The 23129-nt window shown below is 47.9% G+C and overlaps 1 protein-coding gene and 2 pseudogenes across 1 annotated transcript; all 3 read left to right on the top strand.

Annotated features, from left to right (window-relative positions):
- The first annotated feature begins 558 nt into the window (after positions 1-558).
- LOC136526801 (xyloglucan O-acetyltransferase 1-like) lies at positions 559-1984 on the top strand (annotated as a pseudogene).
- Positions 1985-8794: 6810 nt separating this feature from the next.
- LOC136527063 (xyloglucan O-acetyltransferase 1-like) lies at positions 8795-11370 on the top strand (annotated as a pseudogene).
- A 1429-nt stretch (positions 11371-12799) lies between these two features.
- LOC136525866 (xyloglucan O-acetyltransferase 2-like) lies at positions 12800-14332 on the top strand. The gene is made up of 2 exons (XM_066518713.1): positions 12800-13011; positions 13085-14332. The coding sequence occupies exons 1-2, from the start codon at positions 12800-12802 to the stop codon at positions 14196-14198; spliced, it is 1326 nt and encodes a 441-aa protein (XP_066374810.1). The 3' UTR covers positions 14199-14332.
- Positions 14333-23129: the final 8797 nt, after the last annotated feature.

The raw sequence follows: 23129 nt of genomic DNA, 5'->3' as shown, positions 1-23129 counted from the left end.
CCAAATTTCTAGTAAATAATATTTATTATGGCTCCAAATTAATTTATTATGAAAAATACATTTTGTAATTAATCTAATGATATTTATTTTATATTATAAATATTTATTCCTTTTTATCTATAATTAGTCAAATGTGATATACTAAAACATAATATTGTTCCAGAATTTTATTCTTTTGGGGGACGGAGGGAGCGAGTAGCATTCAGTTTTGCAGCCATCTCGAGCTATCCCGTGATTCTACCCAATTACAGTTTACAGTCATCCCGAGCTTCACATATACAGTATAGATTCGCGAATCCTAACCAGCTACAGACTGTTTAGAATTTCGAAGAAAAATGAGAGGGAGAGAAGAAAAGAGAGATCGAATACACAGGCTCTCACCGACAGACACTTGATTATTTAACTTGGGCCGAGACACACTTAGGTTCCAGATACGTAACGAAGGCGCTGTAAATTGATCCTACCGATGTCAACGCATAGCTATATGTACACACATCGATCGAACTGGCCGGTGGTGAGCTTAGCACGTACTAGAGCTAGCTAGCTAGGTTGCTCGAGATGGGAGGAGCGCACGAGCCGCTGCATCCCCACAAGCAGATGAAGACATCATCGTCTTCTTCCAAAGGCGGCAACCATGGGTATTTCGTGCCCAGACCCGTCTGCGCTTGGCTTGTCTGCGGCTTCGTCGCCTTGGCTCTCCTCCACGTCCTGTGCTGCACTCCCCCCGGCACCCAAGAAGCCGTCTTGTCTCCGCTGCTCCAGTACGTCGACGACACCTACAACTTCGTCTCATCCGGGTACGTAAAAACTGCATTCGCTCCAGGTCGCTTCACTTTTTGTACTATTTGTTACTAATCGTTGCATAATGCAGGCCGGAGAGCTGCAACTACACGGAGGGGAGGTGGGTGTATGCGCCGGGGCACGCGCGGCGGTACAACGGCACGGAGTGCCACGTGAAGGACAGCCACAACTGCATCCGCAACGGGCGCCCGGACACGGGGTACCTGGACTGGCGGTGGCAGCCGGCGGGGGTGCCGGCTGCCGTCGTTCAGCGCCCGTGCCTTCCTCTCGGCGGTGCGGGGCAAGCACGTGGCCTTCGTGGGCGACTCCATGTCGCGGAACCAGGCGCAGTCCCTGGTCTGCCTCCTGGTGGGCGCCGGCGTCCCGCACCGCGTCGTGTACCGGGACGCGGACCCGCACAAGTTCAACCTGTGGCGGTACGCGTTCCCGACGCACGACGTGACGGTGTCCTTCTACTGGGCGCCCTTCATCGCCAGGGCCACGGGCAAGGCGCTGAACGACAGCCTGCCGCAGAACATGAACCACGTGCACCTCGACGCGCTGGACGACCGGTGGGCGGCCGACGCCGACGGCATGGACGTCGTGGTGCTCTCCATCGCGCACTGGCCGCTGAACGGCGCCATCTACTACAACGGCAGCGCGCGGATCGGGCACCACGGCCACCAGGAGCTCAGTCCGGAGGAGGACATCGGCTACGCCTGGCCGATGAAGGTGGCGTACCGGATGGCGCTGGACCGGCTGATGACGAGCTCCGGCGGCGGCAGCCGGGCCCGGGCGCCACGGACCGTGGTGATCGCCACCTTCTCGCCGGGCCACTTCGAAGGCAACACGCTTACCACGATGTGCCCGAGGAAGGAGCCGTACAAGGAGGGGGAGAAGGAGCCGCGCCACCTCGACATGGAGCTGGTCGGCCTCGTCTACGACGAGGTCGAGGCGGCGAGGGCGAGGAATGGTGGTGGTGGTGAAGCAGGCGGCGGCGGCGCGAGGGGTGGAGGTGCTGGACGTGACGAAGCTGGCGGTCATGCGGCCGGACGGCCACCCCGGGCTTTACATGCACCGCGACCCGTTCGCGCACGGCGGCCCGCAGCCGTGGATGTCGTCCGACTGCGTCCACTTCTGCCTGCCCGGCCCCGTCGACACCTTCAACGAGATACTGCAGCAGATCCTGAGGACGAAGCGGTGAAATCATGGCAGATTCAGATCGCGGACAATACTAGATGTGTAGATCATGCATCTTCTTTTGTTGATACATGCATGCTGCAGCCTGCAGACTACTGTTGCACCTTTTTGTTTCCCTACTTGTGCGACGCGTACGTTGGACATGGAAACAAACACTCGAAGTGACTACGTACGCTAAATTTTACCAGTACAGAAGATGGTAATCAACAGTATCATACTGGCGCCTACTCGTATCTCGAAGCAATAACTTGCTTAATTGACAGTTGAGTCTGACTGCCAGCAATAGTTGACATGGATCGTAAATTAATCAGCGGGACGATTATCATAGACATCGATCTACTCCGTATCTCTCATGTTTGAGATTCTTGTGGTGAGGTAGCTGGACGAATATGGATAGATCTTACTACCTCCATTATGATTATAGAGTCCACTCACGTAGATCTCCATGCGTCTCGTCCCTCGTTGAGCATTTAATTTGGTCATAGATTTGAGGTAAAATAAGCACTTCTCCACTGAACTGAACCGCTCAATGTGCCATTTGACCTTGGGGGAATTTTAAAAAGTGAAAATTCTCCAGAACTTTCTTAGGTAACATGACAGTTAACCGGTGATTTTTATCAAGCCCACGATCTTGTTACTCTAGTGTCAAACCAAGGAGGAAAATAGTGCAGGCCCAGATGCTCAGTCCGCTAAGCAATACACAACCGACTTCAGTGGCAATCTTGTTACTGTAGTACTGCTTCAATGGTGATGTCTTATCAATCTTAATGAAGTCAAACACTCTGCCTCGTGTTTCGTGGGGTTGGGGTTGTTTTCTATGGCAATAGCTTAGTGGAAAATGCATTGAGTAGATCAAGTATACAACATTGCATACAAGGCCTGGTTTGAATCATACCAGCTAATTGTGTTGCTAAGAGAAATTAGCTAATAGTAAATTGTTAGCTGGGTGATAGATACTGATGTTAGTTTACTTAGGGGCTGCTTATTGGGCCTTGTTTAGTTGGTGAAATTTTTTGGGAAATGGTACTGTAACACTTTCGTTGTTATTTGGCAATTAGTGTCCAATCATAGTCTAATTAGGCTTAAAAGATTTGTCTTGTGAATTTCGTCTAAACTGTGTAATTAGTTTTATTTTTTATTTATATTTAATGCTTCATGCATGCGTCCAAAGATTCGATGTGACGGGGAATCTTGAAAAAATTTGCAAAATTTTGGGAACTAAACAGGCACTTGTTTATGGCCATCGCCTACCACAACAGTTGTGGCGTTGCCGAGGGCAAGGCGAAGGAAATGGCCGCCGCAGGTGTGGTGAGAATCAACACTGAAAAAACTTGTGACTGTCACAGTCTATACGCAAACCAAACATCAACCAACCTTGTATGGCAGCCATATGTGTGGCGTGGGAAATGGCGGCGGGAAACCAAACAACCCCTTATTAGCTATAGATCTAAACAAGACCTCACCTAATTTTTAGCAGCTAATTGTTAGTTTCATGGGATCCAAACAGGTATTAATTCAGTTAATGCATTCTGAATCTTGATTAACAATAGCTCAGTCCCAAAAAAACAATTCTAAATCTAATCAAAGTCGAATTATCTTAATTTTAACTAAATATATAGGAAATAATATCAATATGTATGACTCCAAATGGATATACTATTGAAAATATATTTCACTACGATTGTAATTGTACTATTTAGTATGTATCAGTATCGTCTTTTTATATAAATTTGGTCAAAATATAGGTTGTTTGATGTATCACTATTTTCAAATTGCTTTCTTTGTAAAGATATTTTTTAGAGGTGGGGAGGGAACACGGAGGATCGAATGAAGGGCAGCAGCCCCGTTGTCGACAGCAGGGCCGAGCTTCGTTATGGCCAAGTGGGCCATCGCCAGCCCCAGTGACGAAGCCAAAAAAATTTAGGAGGGGCTGAACAAAAAAATAGAGGCTTTTTTATCTTCTTTTAACCTTAGCCCCTCCTACCTAATACATGTATGCATAAAATTTTAAGGGAGGACTTAGGGGAACTCCACGTGCTCAGGATGGGTAGGGGGGCTGAAGCCCCCCTAGCCCCAACGCTGGCTTCGTCCCTGGCCAGCCCTGCCAATGTGATTTTTGCACTATTTAAACAGTAAACCTAATACTGTTCATTGTTGTTTAATTCACAGATCTCTGAACTGCCCTCTCCCTCCCCCGTATTTCTATGGTCAAGCTCTGGCACTAGTCGATAGTGATAAGGACAGTGAAAGAAATAAAGAAAGCAGTGGGGCGTGGCTAGTAGTGAAGGATGGTCGGCAGGGGGCGAAGCCTAATGATGAAGACAAAATTGGGCTCCGGTAATGTTTGATGGCTTTTACTGTTAGAGAGTTAAAGAAGATGAACATGAGTCGAAGTCAGTGCAAGAGAGGTTGAAGAGATAGCTTAATGGATTTTACGACAAAAGATGCTCGACAGTCCACCGAAGGGTATCCCGCGATGGTAGATTTATCGGTGGGGTGCGCGTAATCAGGAATGATGGTGACACAAGGCGCAGAGACAACGATTTAGATAAGTTCGGGCCGTCTGATCGACGTAATACCCTACGTCCTGTGTCTTTGGTGTATTGTATTGAGTATGAGATGTATCGATCTGTCCACTAGGGAACCCCTGCCTCTCCTTATATACTCTGGAGGGATAGAGTTACAAAGAAAGTATCCTATTTGGTACTATACAATAGCTTGCGGTGCACGCCGAGCAGCGTCGTGCACGCCTTGATCTTGTGGGCTGTGCCACCTCTGATGGTGCAGCCCATGTCTTGTCTTGTGGATACAGGGGGCCATACCCCCACAGCTAGTCCCCGAGCCTGATAGTAGGTGACGTAGTCACGTGGCGCCAGGGTCAGAAAGTAGAAGACCAACCGAGCAGGCAGCCAGTCCTCGGGCGTAGCCTCGAGAAAAGAAAAGCGCACATTCACCATAAGGTGAAGTGTGCCCACTTAGTCCCCGAGACTGCTGGAAGATGAAGAATGAATCTTGTAGCAGGGTCAAAGAAAAATAAGTCTGAAAGCTTTGCCGACGTCATCAGACATGTGCACATCAAGACCCCAGACATGCTGCCCAAGATCAGCACCCTGATCCAAACAGCATGGAGCAGCTTGATAGCACACCGATGAGACGTAGCAAAATCCGACCACCAAGGGCAATGTTCGAGCGCCGAGGAGTCCCCGGCGTAGCTGGCGATGTCCGAGCACCGAGGAGTCCTCGGCGTAGCTGGCGACGTCCGAGCACCGAGGAGTCCCCGACGTAGTTAGCGATGTCCGAGCACCGAGAAGTTCCCAGTGTAGCTGGCGATGTCCGAGCACTGAGGAGTCCCTGGCGTAGCTGGCGATGTTCGAGCACCGAGGAGTCCCCGGCGTAGTTGGCGATATCCGAACACCGAGGAGTCCTCGGCGTAGCTGGCGATGTCCGAGCACCGGCGTAGCTGGCGACGTCCGTGCGGTAAAGTGTGCCCACTTAGTCCTCGATCATGAAGAATCCGAGCGCCGAGGTGTAACCAGCGTAGCTGGTGATGAAGCACGAGCGACGAACAGTCTGGTCAAGTGGTCGACGGCGAAGTGAGCATTGAGTAGAAGCGACCGGCGAACAGTCCGATCAACTGGTCGGCGACGGAGTCCATGAACCAAGCGGTCCGACCAGTTGATCAGTGGAGAAGTCTGAGCACCAAGTGGTCCGATCACCTGGATGATGATTCTGCAATACAAACATGTAGAACGGGTAGTACATGATGTAAAAATATATGAACTCCGGAGAAAAATCAGCAATGTCGATGAAATAGCGTATGTAGCTTAGCGATCAGTTGGTGTGAAGATGTATTTATATTTAATATAAACCACCCGACTAGTTAATGTGTAGCTGAGTCTCTAGCCCTAACTAGCCCATAGTCCATAACGTCGAGCGCGGAACCCGTGCACGTGTAGGAGGAACATGCGTCACCAAGGAGCCGCTGCTGACCACTCATAACGCAGAGGGCAGACAATCGTGCACGTATAGGGAGGAGCCGAAGACAGGGCCGTCTCTAGGGATATCCTAGCGTCAACATGACTTTTTGGGGGTTCAAAAACCCGTTTGGAGAGCAAACATGGAGAAAACAGCTCGGAGAAATATTATGGCGATATATCGGGATTGGAGAATATTTAGAAGAATATTAAAGCGTGACTTAGCTTTAGACAGAAAGTCTGGTTGGCGATGTATGGCGTCATCTGGTCGGCGTTGACGACGAGCACCTGGAGGGCGGTGAGTTGTTGGTGAAGACAACCTCGGAGGAGGTTTTGAGATTGGATCTACTGTCGCGGGGGCTGGTGTAACCAGCGATGAATCGTCGTCGTGGACCGACATAGATCTCCACGAGATTGACGATAAGAACGCGTTGTTGATTTGAGGTCCATCTGGCTCGCCATGGGATCAAGCGCACACCCCTACCTGGTGCGCTAACTGTCGACAAAAGATGCTCGGCAGTCCACCGAGGGGTATCCCGCAATGGTAGATTTGTCGGTGGGGGTGCGCGTAATCAGGAACCAGATAGTGACACAAGGCGCAGAGACAACGATTTAGATAGGTTCGGGCCATCTGATCGACGTAATACCATACGTCCTATGTCTTTGGTGTATTGTATTGAGTATGAGATGTATCGATCTGTCCACTAGAGGACCCCTGCCTCTCCTTATATACTCTGGAGGGGTAGGGTTATAAGGAAAGTATCCTATTTGGTACTATACAATAGCTTGCGGTGTACGCCGAGCAGCGCCGTGCATGCCTTGATCTTGTGGGCTGGGCCACCTCTGATGGTGCGACCCATGTCTTGTCTTGTGGATACCGGGGGCTATACCCCCACACTTGGTGACCCAACTAGCTAAATGAAAAATGTGGCTTGATAGCGCTAGCGAGGCCCATTATATTAGCTGAAAATGACCCCCTTGTTTTGCAAGTACGCTCCGCTACTGATGGCCGGTGAGGGATCCTAATATGGGCCTATTTGGTCGGGCTCCTCCGACTATGGCTCCGGAGGAGTTTTACCAAACGTTTTATAGGAGGAACCGTTCTTAGTGAAAAACATAGGAGACAAGCTGTTTTGGAGGAGCCCCTCCTCTAAACAACCCGTAATAGGGAAAGAAAGTATATCTCTATGTAGACATAGATCCTAGGGCTGGCGATGTACGATTTCCATGCATCGGTGGTATCCAGCGTCCTTTTGGAATTCTATGCCAAGTAAGCTTCACAAGGACTTGGAATTACTTGTGCGCCTCAGCCTCATTTTGTCAGCGCAGCCGACCATGCCGTGATTTTTTTACGGTAGTGCTAACGTCTGGACGTCCGGGCACCCATGCCTGCTGCACCCTGTTCCCTACCATGATGCATGCAGATCCCTTCGCCCCGTGCCCATCCCACTCTGGATGCAGCGTCCGTTCGGACGGAGTTCCCACGCTTGCACTTGACACCCGCAACTCCCTCGGCCCATGCACAACCTGCTCAAGTCAAGCACGACAAGATAGAGGGGACGGAAGGGAGGAGAGGGAGAAGAAAGGTGAGGGCGAGGTGCGCCGCGCGAGGAAGTCGCGAAGTTGGAGCTGAAGCCCTACGGCAGGTCGCTCTCCGCCAGCCACTGGCGTCATGCAGCATCCGATCTACTTTTGAAATATCCAGATGAAACATATGCGACATACGTTTGAAGACAGATAAAACACTTGAAACATGCGTGTTAGCCATTACAACATGTGCAACACCAGATCAACTTTTGAAACATCCAGATGAAAGATTTGAAACAAACGTCTGAAACACATGAAACATAGGCTTGCAACATGCGTATATTGCCTTTGCAACATATGCAACATCCCAGATCGACTTTTGTAAGATTCAGATGAAACACTTAAAACATAAGTCTGAAACGACTGAAACATTTGAAACATGGCGTCGCCGGTGGCTAAGGTCTACCTGATGGGGGACTGCGGTAGCCAGCAAGCTCGGATCCATAGGGAACGTCGAGAGCAAACGGCCCAGCGTGCGCAGGCCTCCTCTTCCTATCTCGGTGTCTTCGGCCGGTCGCAGAACACGAAGTCTGGACTGGCGGCGACCTCCTCCTGGTGGTGCCGTGGTAATGGTGGTGCAGTGCGGCCGGCAATGGGGGTGCGGCGTGGCAGGGGAAAGGGCACGGCATGCGCAGGGGACAGGCACGCGGTGGGGAATGGGGTGCGACGGGACGGAGTGTGGCAGGCGGATGAGTGGCCACGCGCCCACGCCGAGACGAGCCGATAAGCGCAGTGGAGATTTTTTTTTGAGAGAGTGTATGAGTGGAGGAGCTGCGTCCGGAAGGAATGGGCGGCCATGGCCGAGCATTATCATTTTTGTAATCTATGAAATCTCGCTTCCGGTCGTAAAAGAAGTAAAATGTGTAACTTAGCTGTATTCGTGGCTTGAGGGCCGTGTGTACACAATGCCTGCTGGCACAACGAAAAAGTTTAGGGAAGTCCTAAGGAGTTGCGTGTTAGATCTAGCTTTCACAAAAGGAGCTGTTTATCAAGATGTGTTTACGGGATTCGAACCACACCGACGAACCGCCACTTGTACTTATTTAATTTGAGCCAACAGGCCAACACTTAGCCGATGATCCTATATGATGTATACTACTACTCGTAGTACACAAGAAGGTCTCCAATCTCTTCCCAAGGTTAATGCATTCATCCCTATACACATTGAACTTGTCAATACAATCCCTTGCCAAGTTTCAGCAGCCATTGCCACAGTTCAATGAGCTTGGCGCACTAGCTAGATGCCAAGAGAGATGGGAGCGTACCAGTACCAGCCTCTGGACCCCCACAGCCATAAGCCGCCGCCGTCGTCGAGCAAAAACCCTGTCTGTTTCCTGTCCAAACCCGTCTGCGCTTGGCTCGCCTGCGGCTTCCTCTCGTTGGCTCTCCTCCACCTCCTCTGCTGCAGCCCCGCCGGCAATCAGCGAGCGGCGTTCGTCTCGCCTCTGCTCAACTACATCAACAACACATACTCCTTCGTCTCATCTGTGCCTGAAGGAGCAAAGAGCTGCAACTACTCGGAGGGGCAATGGGTGTGGGCGCCGGGCCACGCGCGCCGGTACAACGCCACCCAGTGCGACGTGAAGGAGAGCCACGACTGCATACGCAACGGGCGGCCAGACACGGGGTACCTCGTCGTGCGCGCTGCCGGCGTTCGACGCCGGGGCGTTCCTCTCGGCGACGCGCGGCAAGCACGTGGCCTTCATCGGCGACTCCATGGCGCGGAACCAGGCGCAGTCCCTCGTCTGCCTCAGCGCCGCGTTCCCGAGCCCTGCTCCTGTACCGGGACGAGGGCCAGGGCAAGCAGAAACACAACTTCTGGCAGTACGCGTTCCCGGCGAGGTTTTCATTTCTGGAAATAAAAAGGATAAACAGGATATATTAGAAAATATCGGATCAAATTCAAATAAAAATTAATTTAAATTTAAGTAAATTTAAATAAATTTAAACAAAATTTGTACGAAAAAAAAGATATTTTTTTATCGGTACCTACGAATAAAAAGGATATATCAGGAGATTTCAGCCGATAAAGGAAACCATCACGATGTGAGGGTGTCCTTCGACTGGAACCCGTTCCTCGTCAGGGCCACGGGCAAGGCCGAGGACGGCCCTGTTCGACTTACCCTATATTCGGCTTGTTCGATTTCTTTTTTTAGTTGAAATAGTATTTTTCTCTCACAATAATTGGAAAAAGTCTACTTAACCTCCCACCTATCATACTTGGTCTACTTCATCCCCAAACCGTCTGTTTTACCCCCCTTAACTATCTAAAACCGTCTGTTTCACCCCCTGGGCGGGTTTTGAGCGGCGGCTTTGCTACAGTAACAACAGAGTTGCTACAGTAACGGTGGTTTGCTACAGTACCCGTGGCCTTGAATTTTTGTTTATTTATTTTCGGTGAATTTTTGAAAAATCATAGAACAATCATAAAATAAAAAATCTAATTTTATTGTACTCCACATGAGTATATCTACATAGTGAATATATAATACGGTATACTTTAGTACAAAATTTTTACTGTAACCTTAGATTAATTGGAAAATCTAATTTTGTATGTAATTAATTGGAATAATTCATAGCTGCAGCTTCTATGGTCCAATTATGGTGAAATTTTTATGGTACACTAATTATTGTATGCTTGAACTATAGTAAAAATTTCGTACTCATTGGACTATGTATAACTTAGTTATAGATAAATTCTAATTAATTACAGACAAAATTGGATTTTTCAATTAATCTAAAGCTAGAAAAAAAATTTATATTAAAGCATACCGTATTATATATTCACTGTGTAGATCTACTCATGTGGAGTCCAATAAAATTAGATTTTTCATTTTATGATTTTTCTATGATTTACTATGATTTTTCAAAAATTCACCGAAAATAAATAAAAAAAGAAAATTCAAAACCACGGACACTGTAGTAAACACACTGTTACTGCAGTAAACCCGCTGTTACTGTAGCGAACTGTCGCTGAAAAACCGCCCAGGGGTAAAACAGACGGTTTTAGATAGTTCAGGGGTAAAACAGACGGTTTCATAGTTGGGGGTGAAGTAGACAAAGTATGATAGGTGGGGGATAAGTAGACTTTTTCGTACAATAATTTAGCCGGAATAGTGTTTTTCAGCCAGTTTCAGACCGGCGAACGGGGTAGACGAGAGCGTCCCCTACAACCACGTGCACCTCGACCAGCCCGGCGACCGGTGGAGCGCCGACGCCGACACGATCGACGTCGCCGTGCTCGCCGCCGGGCACTGGCTGCTGAACGGCGCCATCTACTACAACGGCAGCGAGGTGATAGGCGCGCACAACGCCCCCCGCGGAGATGAATTACACCGGCATTGGCTACGCGTGGCCGCTCAGGATGGTGTACCGGACGGCCGTGGAGCGGCTGAGCTCCGCCGTCTGGGACGACGGCCGCCGTCCCCGGACCTTGGTGCTAGCCACGTTCTCGCCGGCGCACTTCGACGGCAGACCCACCGACAGCCCCACGGCGTGCACGAAGATGGAGCCGTACAAGGAAGGGGAGAAGGAGGTGGATTGGATCTGCAAGGAGGTCAGGGACATCGTGTACGGTGAAGCGGAGGACGCCAAGGCGAGGGCGAGGAGCGCGGCGGCTGCGGGCGGCGCGACGACAAGGATCGAGGTGCTGGACGTGACGAAGCTGGCGACGATGCGGCCAGACGGGCACCCCGGCGTGTACATGAACCGCGACCCGTTCAAGCACGGCGTGCCGGATAAGATTTACTCCGACTGCCTCCATTTCTGCCTGCCCGGACCTGTCGACACCTTCAACGAGATATTGCTGCAGATCCTGAGGAGGCGGTGAAAACGAAGACCTCCGTTATTCTGGCACGCTTATTCGTCCTCTCAGTGGAAGATCGCAAAGATGAGGTGTTCTGGAGAATTACTTTTCCGATCGCCAAAAAGCTACAACGGGCGGCGCAACAGCGAAAAGAGGCAAAAAGCTAGCTCGAATAGACGTGTTTCGGCATTAGCCGATCGACTGGGCTGTCTAACACGATCTCGTGTCGTGGTTGCAATCTAAACCGTCTATAACTTCTATTCACAAACTTCAAGCATTTACTCAAGTAGAGTTGTCTATTATAGCAAGTATAGTAAGAGCAAGCTCAATAAAAAAACAAGTGCTTAGTTGATATAAGTCAAGTTATTAATTTTTATTCATGTCTCACATTCTCTTTCGTATTTTTTCTCATATTCACTTATTATCTAAACCGACCTCTGCATAGGCTTCTATGATCATTTTGTCGCTTGCATGAGAAACGAGCTCCTCCACATTAGAAAAAATGCTGACTAGCTAGGTTATATGATTATTATTGTACTTAATTATATGAGGTGCCACATCATACTCAACACATGTTTCTTGGAGTACTTTTATTGGGATAAGAGAATGGAGAGAAGAGAAGCAGGTTGTATACTATAACCAGCAACCAGTCGATGCGCATGCCCCAAGAAACTTTGTGAGAGAATATGATGTAGACCAAGTATTAATGATGTAGCATATTAATTCAATAGCCAACTATTATATGATAGGTTATTTAATGGGTTGTACATGATAGAACAATAGCATAACCATACCGCTAGCCGTTGGCTAAATTATTAACCATACTCTTAGGTTGTATTTGATCCAGTTTCTGAAAAGTGTTTCTGTTGCCAAAAAGCAGAACACCAGCCAAACTAATGGAACCTCAAGCTACATTCCAGAAGCAACAACTTTCGCGTAATACAGCCTGCTTTTGGCATTTGGCTTTTCCAAATGGACAGAAATATAGATGTTTCATAGTTTAAAGGAGATAGAGGGAGGAGGTAGGTTTCATAATATCTCAACCAAACAATTTAATTTTTTCATAGCAAATAACTCACAACAGTTTTTCTACGGTCCACAGTTTATAGATAAACCAAAAAAAACCTGAGTTTAGAGACGACTACAAGGCTCCATCCAACCTAGACCACTTATTAAAGCTAGTTACTGATCAGTATACTACTTATTTAATCTGAAGAAGGCCATACAACTCCACACCGTCACACCGACAGACCATGCGCTTACTTAATTTGTTTAATTTGCTTAGGTCGTCTACTAGACAATTCTTAATGGTACATCGAAGTTCAGAACTATTGTTTCCAAGGTTAAATCTTCTATATATGTACATGGAACGATGCAATGGAACCCGTTAATAAGCAGCCACCACCTTGCTGGTGCTAGTTAGCTTAGCGCAGTGGCTAGTTCCTAGTGCGAGATGGGACCGTACCTGCAGCCACTGGATCACAAGGCGTCGAGCAAAAATCCTGGCTGTTTCCTGTCCAAACCTACCTGCGCTTGGCTCGCCTGTGGTTTCCTCTCCTTGGCTCTCCTCCACCTCCTCTGCTGCTCCCCCGCCGGCACTCAACGAGCAGCGCTCTCTCCTCTGCTCCAGTACATCAACAACACCTACTCCTTCGTCTCAACAGTGTAAGTGATCTTAACGTACGCTTAGATCTTCACATTCATGATGGTTATATGTTGCTCGATCTGTCACTTGCAGTCCAGGTCCTCCATCAGCAGAAGAGACTGAGAGGAGCTGCAACTACGCGGTGGGGAACTGGGTGTGGGCGCCGGGCCACGCGCGGCGGTACAACGCAACCGAGTGCAACGCCAAGGAGAGCCACGACTGCATCCGCAACGGGCGGCCCGACACGGGGTACCTGGACTGGCGGTGGCAGCCGGCCGGCGGGTGCCCGCTGCCGGCGTTCGACGCCGCGGCGTTCCTGTCGGCGGTGCGCGGCAAGCACGTGGCGTTCGTGGGCGACTCCATGGCGCGGAACCAGGCGCAGTCCCTCATCTGCCTCCTCAGCGCCGCGTTCCCGTACCGCCTCCTGTACCGGGACACCGGCCCGGGCCCGCGCAAGCACAACTTCTGGCGGTACGCGTTCCCGGACTACGACGTGAGGGTGTCCTTCTACTGGTACCCGTTCCTCGTCAGGGCGACGGGCAAGGCCGAGGACGAGCGCGTCCCCTACAACCACGTGCACCTCGACCAGCCCGGCGACCGGTGGGCGGCCGACGCCGACACCATCGACGTGGCGGTGCTCGGCGCCGCGCACTGGCTGCTGAACGGGGCCATCTACTACAACGGCAGCGTGGTGATAGGCGCCCACAACGCGCCCGCGGAGATGAATTACACTGGCATCGGCTACGCGTGGCCGCTGCGCGTGGCGTACCGGGCGGCGGTGGAGCGGCTGATGAGCACCGCCGGCGGGCGGGCACGGACCGTGGTGCTGGCTACGTTCTCGCCGTCCCACTTCGAGGGCAAGTCGACCAAAGACCCCACGGCGTGCGCCAAGACGGAGCCGTACAAGGAGGGGGAGAGCGACATGGAGTGGCTGTACAGGGAGGTGCGGGACGTCGTCTACGACGAGGCGAACGCCGCCAGGGCTAGGAGCGGCAACGACAGCGCCACGAGGATCGAGGTGCTGGACGTGTCGAAGCTGGCGTCCATGCGGCCGGACGGCCACCCGGGCCTGTACATGCACGACCACCCGTTCGCCAACGGTAAGACGACGGAGGGGATGTATTCCGACTGCCTCCATTTCTGCCTGCCCGGCCCGGTCGACACCTTCAACGAGATATTGCTGCAGATCCTGAGGAAGAGGCGGTGAAACTACCATGGATCGGTTCTTGCGGCAAGTTTATTTTGATCGTGGGGCAGCAAGTTTTGGTCGGATTGTTCATTCAAATTCTTGTGTTATGTATACTTGTACTTGAAAGGGAACTCTCGAAGCGATTAAACCGAATTTTTGTATTACCATACGAGGTGATTCAGTGACTATCATCTTTGCACGTATATATAAGATCTAATTTGGAGCAGCTTGCTCGAGATTGACTGCGATCGGTTGACCTTGATCATTAACTTTAGTGATTCCGAGACTGACAAGTTGAGATTCTTGCAACACTTGCTGCACGGACCGGGATCTCAGTGTCCGGACGTCGCCCACGCCGGCGACCGCTTCCCACGCGCATCCCACGTGTAACGTCCGATTTACTTTTGAAACATCCAGATGCAACAGTTGCAACATACAAAAGAAGACATGAAATATTTGAAACAAGCGTCTGAAACACTTGCGAAAACGCCTGAAAACACTTGAAACAATTGCAAACACATGGAACATCCAGATGAAACACTCGCAACAGATATATGAAATGCCTGAAATACCTCAAACATATGCTTGCAACATGTATGTTATATGCAATGTCCAGATCTACTTTTGCATCACCCAGATGAAAAACACTTGTAACATACGTCTGATATAGATGAAACATTTGAAACATACACTTGGAATATACGTTCATAGCCATTGCAACATATGCAACATCCTGATCTACTTTTGCAACACCGATACGAAACACATGCAACATACCTCTAAAACTGTAATTTTCTTACTTGTTCTCCTCTTCTTTATCTTTTTTTTTTGTTTCTAAAATTCTGTACTGGACTACTCTTTACCTTTTGTTTAATAAAATTTCTGTAGGGGCTTTGGCCTCTCCAATTTCATAAAAAATATATATCTTTGAAATATATAAAACATATGTTTGCAACATGCGCTTTCAGCGCAACATCTTCTTGCTGCTTGGGAATGAAGGCTTGCCGGCTTGTAGAGTTCACCGGTGTAGAGCTCGCCGGTGGCATGAGGCAACCGGCCAATGGGGCACGATAGCTGTCGAGCACGGCAGTCAAAGCGGAGGCGCCCTCTACTTCTTTAAGCCTGGCGACGGAGCTTCGCGTCGTCGGTAGACCGGCCAAGGGACACCGCAGCCTTGGAGTGGACCAGGCAGGGGGCAGCTGCGGACCGCCCAGGGGGGCGCGATGGGGCGGCGGCCAGAGCGGAGCCACCCTCCGTTTCTTCGAGCCCGGCGATGGAGCTTCACATCCGGAGCGTGGTCATGGTGGAGTACGATTGTGGCGCTGTGGTGGAGAGCCTTCTAGAAAATGCAGACAGCAGGATAAGATTAGAGAGGCAAGTGGACAGAAGAATACGACGACTGTTGAGCCGTTGGGCTGGGGCGGCGGCCCACGAACGAGACCATTTGGACAATTGGACGGCTGACGAGAGCATTTCCGTTTCTATATGATTGAGACAATAAGGGACTGAAAATGCACCCAAATGCAGTGCAAAAATGATACACTACGCACCGAACGTTTTTCTATATTCTAATATATTTATTAAAAGATATATTCTACTATTAATATAATAATATTTCTATTAAGCATCATAAATGTTAGTTATTTTTATATATCCGGTCAAACTCATAAAAAGCTTTAACTTTTTAAAAAAAAGATGTATAACTATTTTGTGATGGAGAGAGTACATGAACTGGGACCGTTCCGTTCGCGCATGCCGTGCAGGAGAAGATGTTCTCCAACCACCTCCACTTCCGCCCGATCGGACGGGTCTACACGCTCAACGAGTTCTTACGGCAAACTAAATCTCTAGAAGTCTTTCTTAAACCCACTTTTTAAGTTATTATTTGAAGAGTCATTTGAATAAAAATTACTCTCGTACCTTTTTAACATCTAACAATTTTTTATATATATTTGGTACGCACTCTAGAGAGTTAATCCCGCCTCTATCTTTAAGTAGCGAGAAATCCAAAATAAAAAATGACAATAAAAAAAGTTGTTAGAGGATATCTTTTTACGAAAATCTCCTATAAAAAAAGATACATAGAGCCTCTCGAAGTTGCTCTAATCTCCCTAAACAAAATACCCAGCTCACTCTAAAGTTTAGCTAAGGTTGCGAAAGGAGGAAAGTCTTACCTCGTGCGGCCGCGGGGGGCCAAAGAAAGCAACTTCCATCAAATATACTGTCTTCTTTCAATAGACACAGCTAACTTTGTTTTAACTATTATTATTATTATATATACGATACGTCCTCTCTAGTGGCACAATCTTGTTTACACGTATCTCAGAGTAACTTGCGCGAGGTTGATTACAACAATTTGGAGACTGACTTCTTGAGATTCTTGGAAGACTTGAATATAATTAGCTGGACGAGTCGGTCGAGGGATCATGGATCTCAGTTTCTCTGAATACATATTCTTTGCGCGCATAGATCTCCATGCATCACATCGTTCAACTAGCATTTAATTTGGTTATAGATTCGAGTGAAATAAGGACGCTCTAGTCTTCTAGGCTCATCTGATCTCGGCACGCCGATGATTTGTTTATTTAGCTTCGTTTGACTCCTCTGCACGATGCCATTTTGCTTCTGACATATGTGCTTGAACTCTCACAATGCTTTGGTTTGCTTTTGTAGTTTTGTGGCATTACGGTTGGTTTTATTTATCTTTACTAGTTTACTACTCTAAGGTTCTATTTGGTAAAGCTTCTACTGGCTCCTGTTCTTGCCTCTTCTTGCACTGTAGTTTTACTATAACAAAAAGCTAAAGATTCATTTTATCTTTTTTCTTTAAAATGAACTAGGAACATGTAAAACCAGGTTTTTTTTGGCTTCATCAACGCCGAATTATCCATTCAGTATGGTAACTAGTACTCCCTTCATCTAAAAAAAATATCATCTTAGATGCCCTCCAAGCGCTAAGTTCTCGTCGTCTGCGGTGCCGTTGTTGCACCGCACCTTGTTCACTCGACCTCTTCACCGTGTTTCGGGCCTTGCTGGCCAAGAAACGGATTTGGTGGGTTGACAGTCGGACATGGGCTGTTTCACGTCGCCGTGGCTCAGGAGGTCGCCAATTGGGTTCTACCTGACATAGGTGCAGGATGGCGCACCAGCATCCACTCATGTGCGGTGGTTGGCGACGGTTCACGTATCTGGGTGTCCGCCAGTGCTAGGGAAGGATGACCTCCGCGGCGGAGGCGTCAGAGGTTGGGAGGGAGAGAGAGAAAAGGACATGGGCGAGAGGATGAAGTGAATGTAAACAATTTATTATGGACCCAACTATAGACACCATGCGCTATGTGGGATAGTTTTCAAGAGCAGTGCCTTGCTGATCTAACATGTATAGAAACTTTGAGACGTTTTTTTGCATTAGGAGTGCCTTTAGTGCTAGTGCAAGATCTGGTAGCCTTGCCTCAACTCCGCTGGCGGTGCATTCCTAGCTAGAGCCAGGAGTCGCTATGCCTAGCAAAGTAGCAATAGAGAATTGTCAGCCTGGTGACCCTAGCGTCACCTTGTGCTAGCCAAATCCTCAATGGTGACTGTAAATGTTCATCATGATCATTGCAAGGGTAATCTTTCTTCCTGGGTCATTATGATCACGACAAATTTTATATACAATGCTCTCTGTAACAAACCATTATTGGTCATGGTCAATCTTTAATTTCTCATCATTAATTAATCTTAGTTCGTTTCATATGACACTACACTTAAAACTAAGGTCAACATATGACTCATGGGTACAAGCACAACCAAAATTGGCAGTGGCATCATGTACGTTTTGACTTCTTTTCTATTCTCGAGAAAACAAAAAAAAAAGCAATTCAAACAAAAATTTCTCTAAAGGCCTGTAACACGCCACTTGAGAATTAGCTTCAAGCCCAACTCACACTTGGCAAAGCATGCAACCAAACGCTTTCAAACTTTCGAAACTAAAACTGTAGATCTAGTTCCCAAAAAAACTAATTAATCAAATTTAAGCCAAATAAGTAAATAAATAGACAAAGTATATGCCCCCCTCCCTCCCCCCCCCCCCCCCCCCCCCCCCCCCCCCCCCCCCACACACACACACACACACACACACAAATGATGTTTAGTCTTCTCGTTCACTTTTCTTATTCTCTCTGGGTCTCTATCACGGATCTCATACAATCTGCGTCAGAGTTGCAGTCATTGCCAAGGCGCGAAGGGAATAGGCGCCTTCTACAGATCCAACCGAAGCGTCCCATTCACAAAGAATCCATACGAGTCGGCCGGCCCAACACAAGCGTACAGGCCCATTTTGGGTGCTGCTTGTCGGTACAACACAAGCAAACAGACCTATTGGGGGCGTGATATGTACCGGCTGGGGACACTGGTTATGGCACCGACCACTGAGTGACTCACCGACCACACATCCCTGTTGCGTGCGCTTTGTTTTGATCCGCCCCACTAATCACACACTATTCTTTTTGCTTTGTCCGATCTAGCAGTGCAACAGAGCGAGGAGATTAAAAAGACAATAAAACAAGATTTGTTTGCGACGGTTGTTTGGAAACTTTAAAAAGTTGTGGTTGCGATCAACCATCCAAATTAAATTTTGATTATACCATCATATTTCTTATAATAAATCTTTTAAAACAAGACCCCATATAGATATATTTAGATAAACTTTATTCAAGAACCGTTCTTCTTTTGTTAAACAGGGTAATATTCTAGTTCATGAAATAATGTTCTATTTTTATAAGAAAAATGTTCTAGGTTTAGAAGAATAAAATTCTTGGTTGAGATGAATGGTGAATTGTATTATATAATATTTGTGTCCAGGATTAGAAAATAAGAACATTTCATGCATAATAAGGATAGTTAAATTATGTGGGTGTTTGGCAGGGCTCCTCGTGAGAGGCTCCTCCGAAGGAGCCAGGGCTATTTTGGAGGAGCCACAATTTATGGTTTCTCCAAAACGGCTCTGACTCCTTTGTTTTTCACTAAAAAATGGCTCATCCGGTAAAACATTTGGCAGCGCTCCTCCGGAGGAGCCAGAGCTGGAGCTAGGGAGAAGCCCCGCCAAATAGGCCCTATACCATCAAAATCCTATGGATACTAGGAAAACGACTTAAAATCCATCATAAAACATCTTTTAGGTAGTGCGTGGATGTGGGAGGTATGACCACGGATACCCATGACAGACTACATGGGCTACGCCCCTAGGGATGGTCTAGCCCACAAGACGAAGCCTTACGGAGCACGACGTTGCTCGACGTGCCCCGCAAGACACTGGGAAGATATCCTGAAGGTACTACGAGATCTGTTCGGATACGTTCGATCCCATAATTCATGTAATCTGTTATTACTTATCGGTTATCTCATAGATCTAACCGACTTGTAACCCTGCCCCCAGACTATATAAGACGGGCAGGGACCCCCTCAAAAGACACGCTATCATACGATCGCCAATACAAACTAACAGACCACAAGAGTGGGGTGTTACGTCGTGTTGACAGCCTGAACCTGTCTAACTCTTGTGTCTCTGTTGCCTTCTTGTTCTTGATTACGCGCACCTCTGCCGATCAATATATCTTCATGGGATATCCCTCGGAGGACTGCTGAGCATCTTTTGTCGACAGCGAATAATAAAATACATCGCAGAACATCCACATATAATACACAAACAACTCAAAATACACCATGAAACATCTCATAGGTACTATAAGAACATTGAAAACAATACCATCTATTGGGCATGAATACTTTAGGAAAAAAAATTAAATACATCATAGAACATCTTAAAAATGCTATGCGAACAATCCAGAAACATATCGAGAATACTATACATACAAAAAGCATCTTACAGGTATAGACATACCGTGTGAACATTCGAAAATATATCATGGAGCATCTAATCATCACTTGTGAACAATCTAAAATATGTGAACAATTAAAAATATAAGATACTATATGTAAAAAAAACATACGCCACGGAACTTCCCTTAAATATACCATGTACGGAAATAAAAAGTAAAAAATAAAAATATAACTGAAACAAAATACATAAAAAGGTAGGAAAAAGGAATTTTTAGTGAACAATAAAAAATCCCATATAACAAGGAAAAATAGACAATAAAATAAAAGTTATAAAGAATATTTCACGACCAAGTCCATCTTGAAATATGAAATATTCTCTCATCATTCAAAAAATGTCCTACAAATATGTCCAAAATCAATTAATGATGTACAAAGAAACAACACAAAAATGAAAAATAAAGGCAAATTGAAACATGATGAAGGTTATTTGCAATCGAACAAATAGATGATAAAGAAACAATAAGTAAAAGAAAAATTATTCAAAAAAATTGAAAGAAGAACATAAATTCAGAAACCTTAAGAAAAACGAATAGAAAGAAAAATGAAGGAAATGAATTACACAATGGTGGTTCTATTACACAAATCGTTTATGTAAAATGTCAATACAGATAGTTGGCTTACGCCTGCTACATGTATAAATTGATTTACACTGGTAGCAACATTAAGCCAATCGCCAGTGTAAAAATATTTATACTAGTGGTTCTCCAGCTAGCGCTAGTGAAACATTACTGTCTTTTACACTGAGGGTTCACAAAACCTCTAATACAGATATAAAAGTGCCGCCAGTACAAACCGACTAGTGGACTTGGAGCTAAAAAAATATTTCTCCGTTGTAATTCCTTCGCAAAATCACTCCTTACATACTTTCACATTATCACTTCTTCTAGAAGTTGTATCAAATTAGCCCTTCGTATGTAAAATATAACATGTTGTGTTATGTTAATTAACATAAAAATTAATACATGGGACCTTTTAAATGATTGTTGTGTTTTTTCATGACCGGAGAATATAGCCCGTTTTTCATTAAGAGGAGTGAATTACATGACACAGCTACGAGAGAACCCTCATTGTACAGACTATAAACCACCAAGCTAGTGGTGAGTGACCTGAAATAAACATAAGAACAAGATAAAAGGAAGGAAGAAGGAGCGACTGCCCTCATCACCCAAGACCTATAGCTGAGCCTACAATAAAAGGAATCAACATAAAGGTTGCCTATAAGCTAGACAAAGCCATGGTGGCAAAGTATCCACCTAGAGAAGACACAGGAGCATCCAGCAACAAACCATCTGCCAGCGAAGACCAAGGGACCACGGCGGCCAAGTATCTGCCAAGAAGAGGGCCCACACGCTTTCGGTAGCAAAGCATCTACAAGAGAGGGGACCAAAGAGCCAGTAGCGGCAAAGCATAAGCCATGAATTCCATCGACGTCCAAGTATCCGTTGGGAAAGAAGCGAAAACACCCCCTATGACAACATATGCGCAGAGGGGAGCGGCCATGACACTCTCGGCAGCAAATCATCTGCCAGAGAAGAGACTAGCGACAACGGTAGCAAAGTATCCGCCATAGAACAATAGCAGCATAGCACCCACTACGAAAGCCAAGCGACGATGGGAAGGTCAAGCGCTGCAGGACAGACCAATGCGAGTAGAATAAAGATGCACACAGGCACAACAAGGGACTCCACCAAGAGCCAGTGGCACAGCAGGAACCATAGATGACGTATGCTTTTGCGACGAGCCAAGGTTATTCTTTAGCAACACCTTCAAGAAGGGGGTGACGGCCAAGTGTACCACCCTGGGTGCCATCGCCGCTGGCCTTAGACGCTTCTAAGGCAGGCCATACGTCTAGAATCTGGCATTGTCAGCGCAGAAGCATGGCATACAACAACGACGCTTACAAGGAGGTATGTGGCTCCTGCGGCGTCGGGCTGAGCTTTCGCCCAGAACTCTATGCAGCCAACGAAGATCATCCAGTGGCGGCACGGCATAAGGAGCAGCCAGATCTAACCCCCAATGAAGAGGTAGAGGATGGAGACGGTGAGCATAGGCAGCTCCGCTGCGTGATGGAGCTATGGAGACGGCGGCCCCACTCGGCGGCTCTGCATCCGGTGGCCCCGCGCATCATGTAGGTTGGGTGATAGGAAGACATATCGGCACCGGGCGTCGGCGCGGGCACCATGCCCCATACGCTGGCTTGTCGTGGAGACACCGGATCCAGAGCAGAGCTAGGCAGATCCGCCGCAGCGGGCTAGTTCTACCGCATCGGTGGCCTATCCACCGGAACTGCCGCACGACCAACGACTGTGGCGCACGGCAGTCGGGGCAAGTAGAGGCGGCGGTTAGGGGATGAGCTGAGGGGTGGAGGATGCATGCCGACGGCCAATGGCCCTGTAGCTATGGCCCCCCCGCGGCACGGACGCGGCCCCATGCGGATCCGGCTGAGCCAGGGTTGAGGCAAGGTGAGCGAGCCAAAGCGGCGCATGCCAGCCCCGTTGCTGGCTTCCCCCACCGCACGGGACCTCCAACTCACGGATCCAGCAGGGCGCATGACTGAGCCTAGGCAACCAAATCTGGTGGTGGGGCTCGGGGAAGGGGATTGGGGAGGAGACGAGAGGAAACATGAGAGGGAGAGCGAGTCGCTGTAGCCTGCCTTTTTGAACGCGCTACCGCGGGTCGCCATCGCCGCTCGCCGAAGGGACCGGCGGCGGCAGCCAGAAGGTCGGCTAGGAGAGGTCCTCGGTGGTAGCGGCTGTGCCCCCCCTGAGTCGCCACTAGGGACGACGCGGGGGTGGGCTGGAGAGTGGAGCGGTTTGAAAAACGAACTGCATAAATGATTGTTGTGTTTAGATATTGGCTAATAGAGTTTGACCGAAAATAACACAAATACAGCGACTCAAGTTTACGATTATTAAATAAAACTAATTTATCAAAATTACTATGAGCTTCAACTTTTAACATATGTATTTTAAAATCTTGTTAGAATATATCCTTCCAACCAAAAAACGCTGAAAAGGATATTGCGCGTAGAACTCGCTACAACACAAAGCAAGCAGATTCAGAACTCCCGTC

This window comes from Miscanthus floridulus, chromosome 19 (assembly GCF_019320115.1).
Source record: "Miscanthus floridulus cultivar M001 chromosome 19, ASM1932011v1, whole genome shotgun sequence".
Taxonomy (NCBI): domain Eukaryota; kingdom Viridiplantae; phylum Streptophyta; class Magnoliopsida; order Poales; family Poaceae; genus Miscanthus; species Miscanthus floridulus.
Note: the sequence above shows the minus strand (reverse complement) of the source record. Positions and strands in the feature narration are given on the sequence as shown.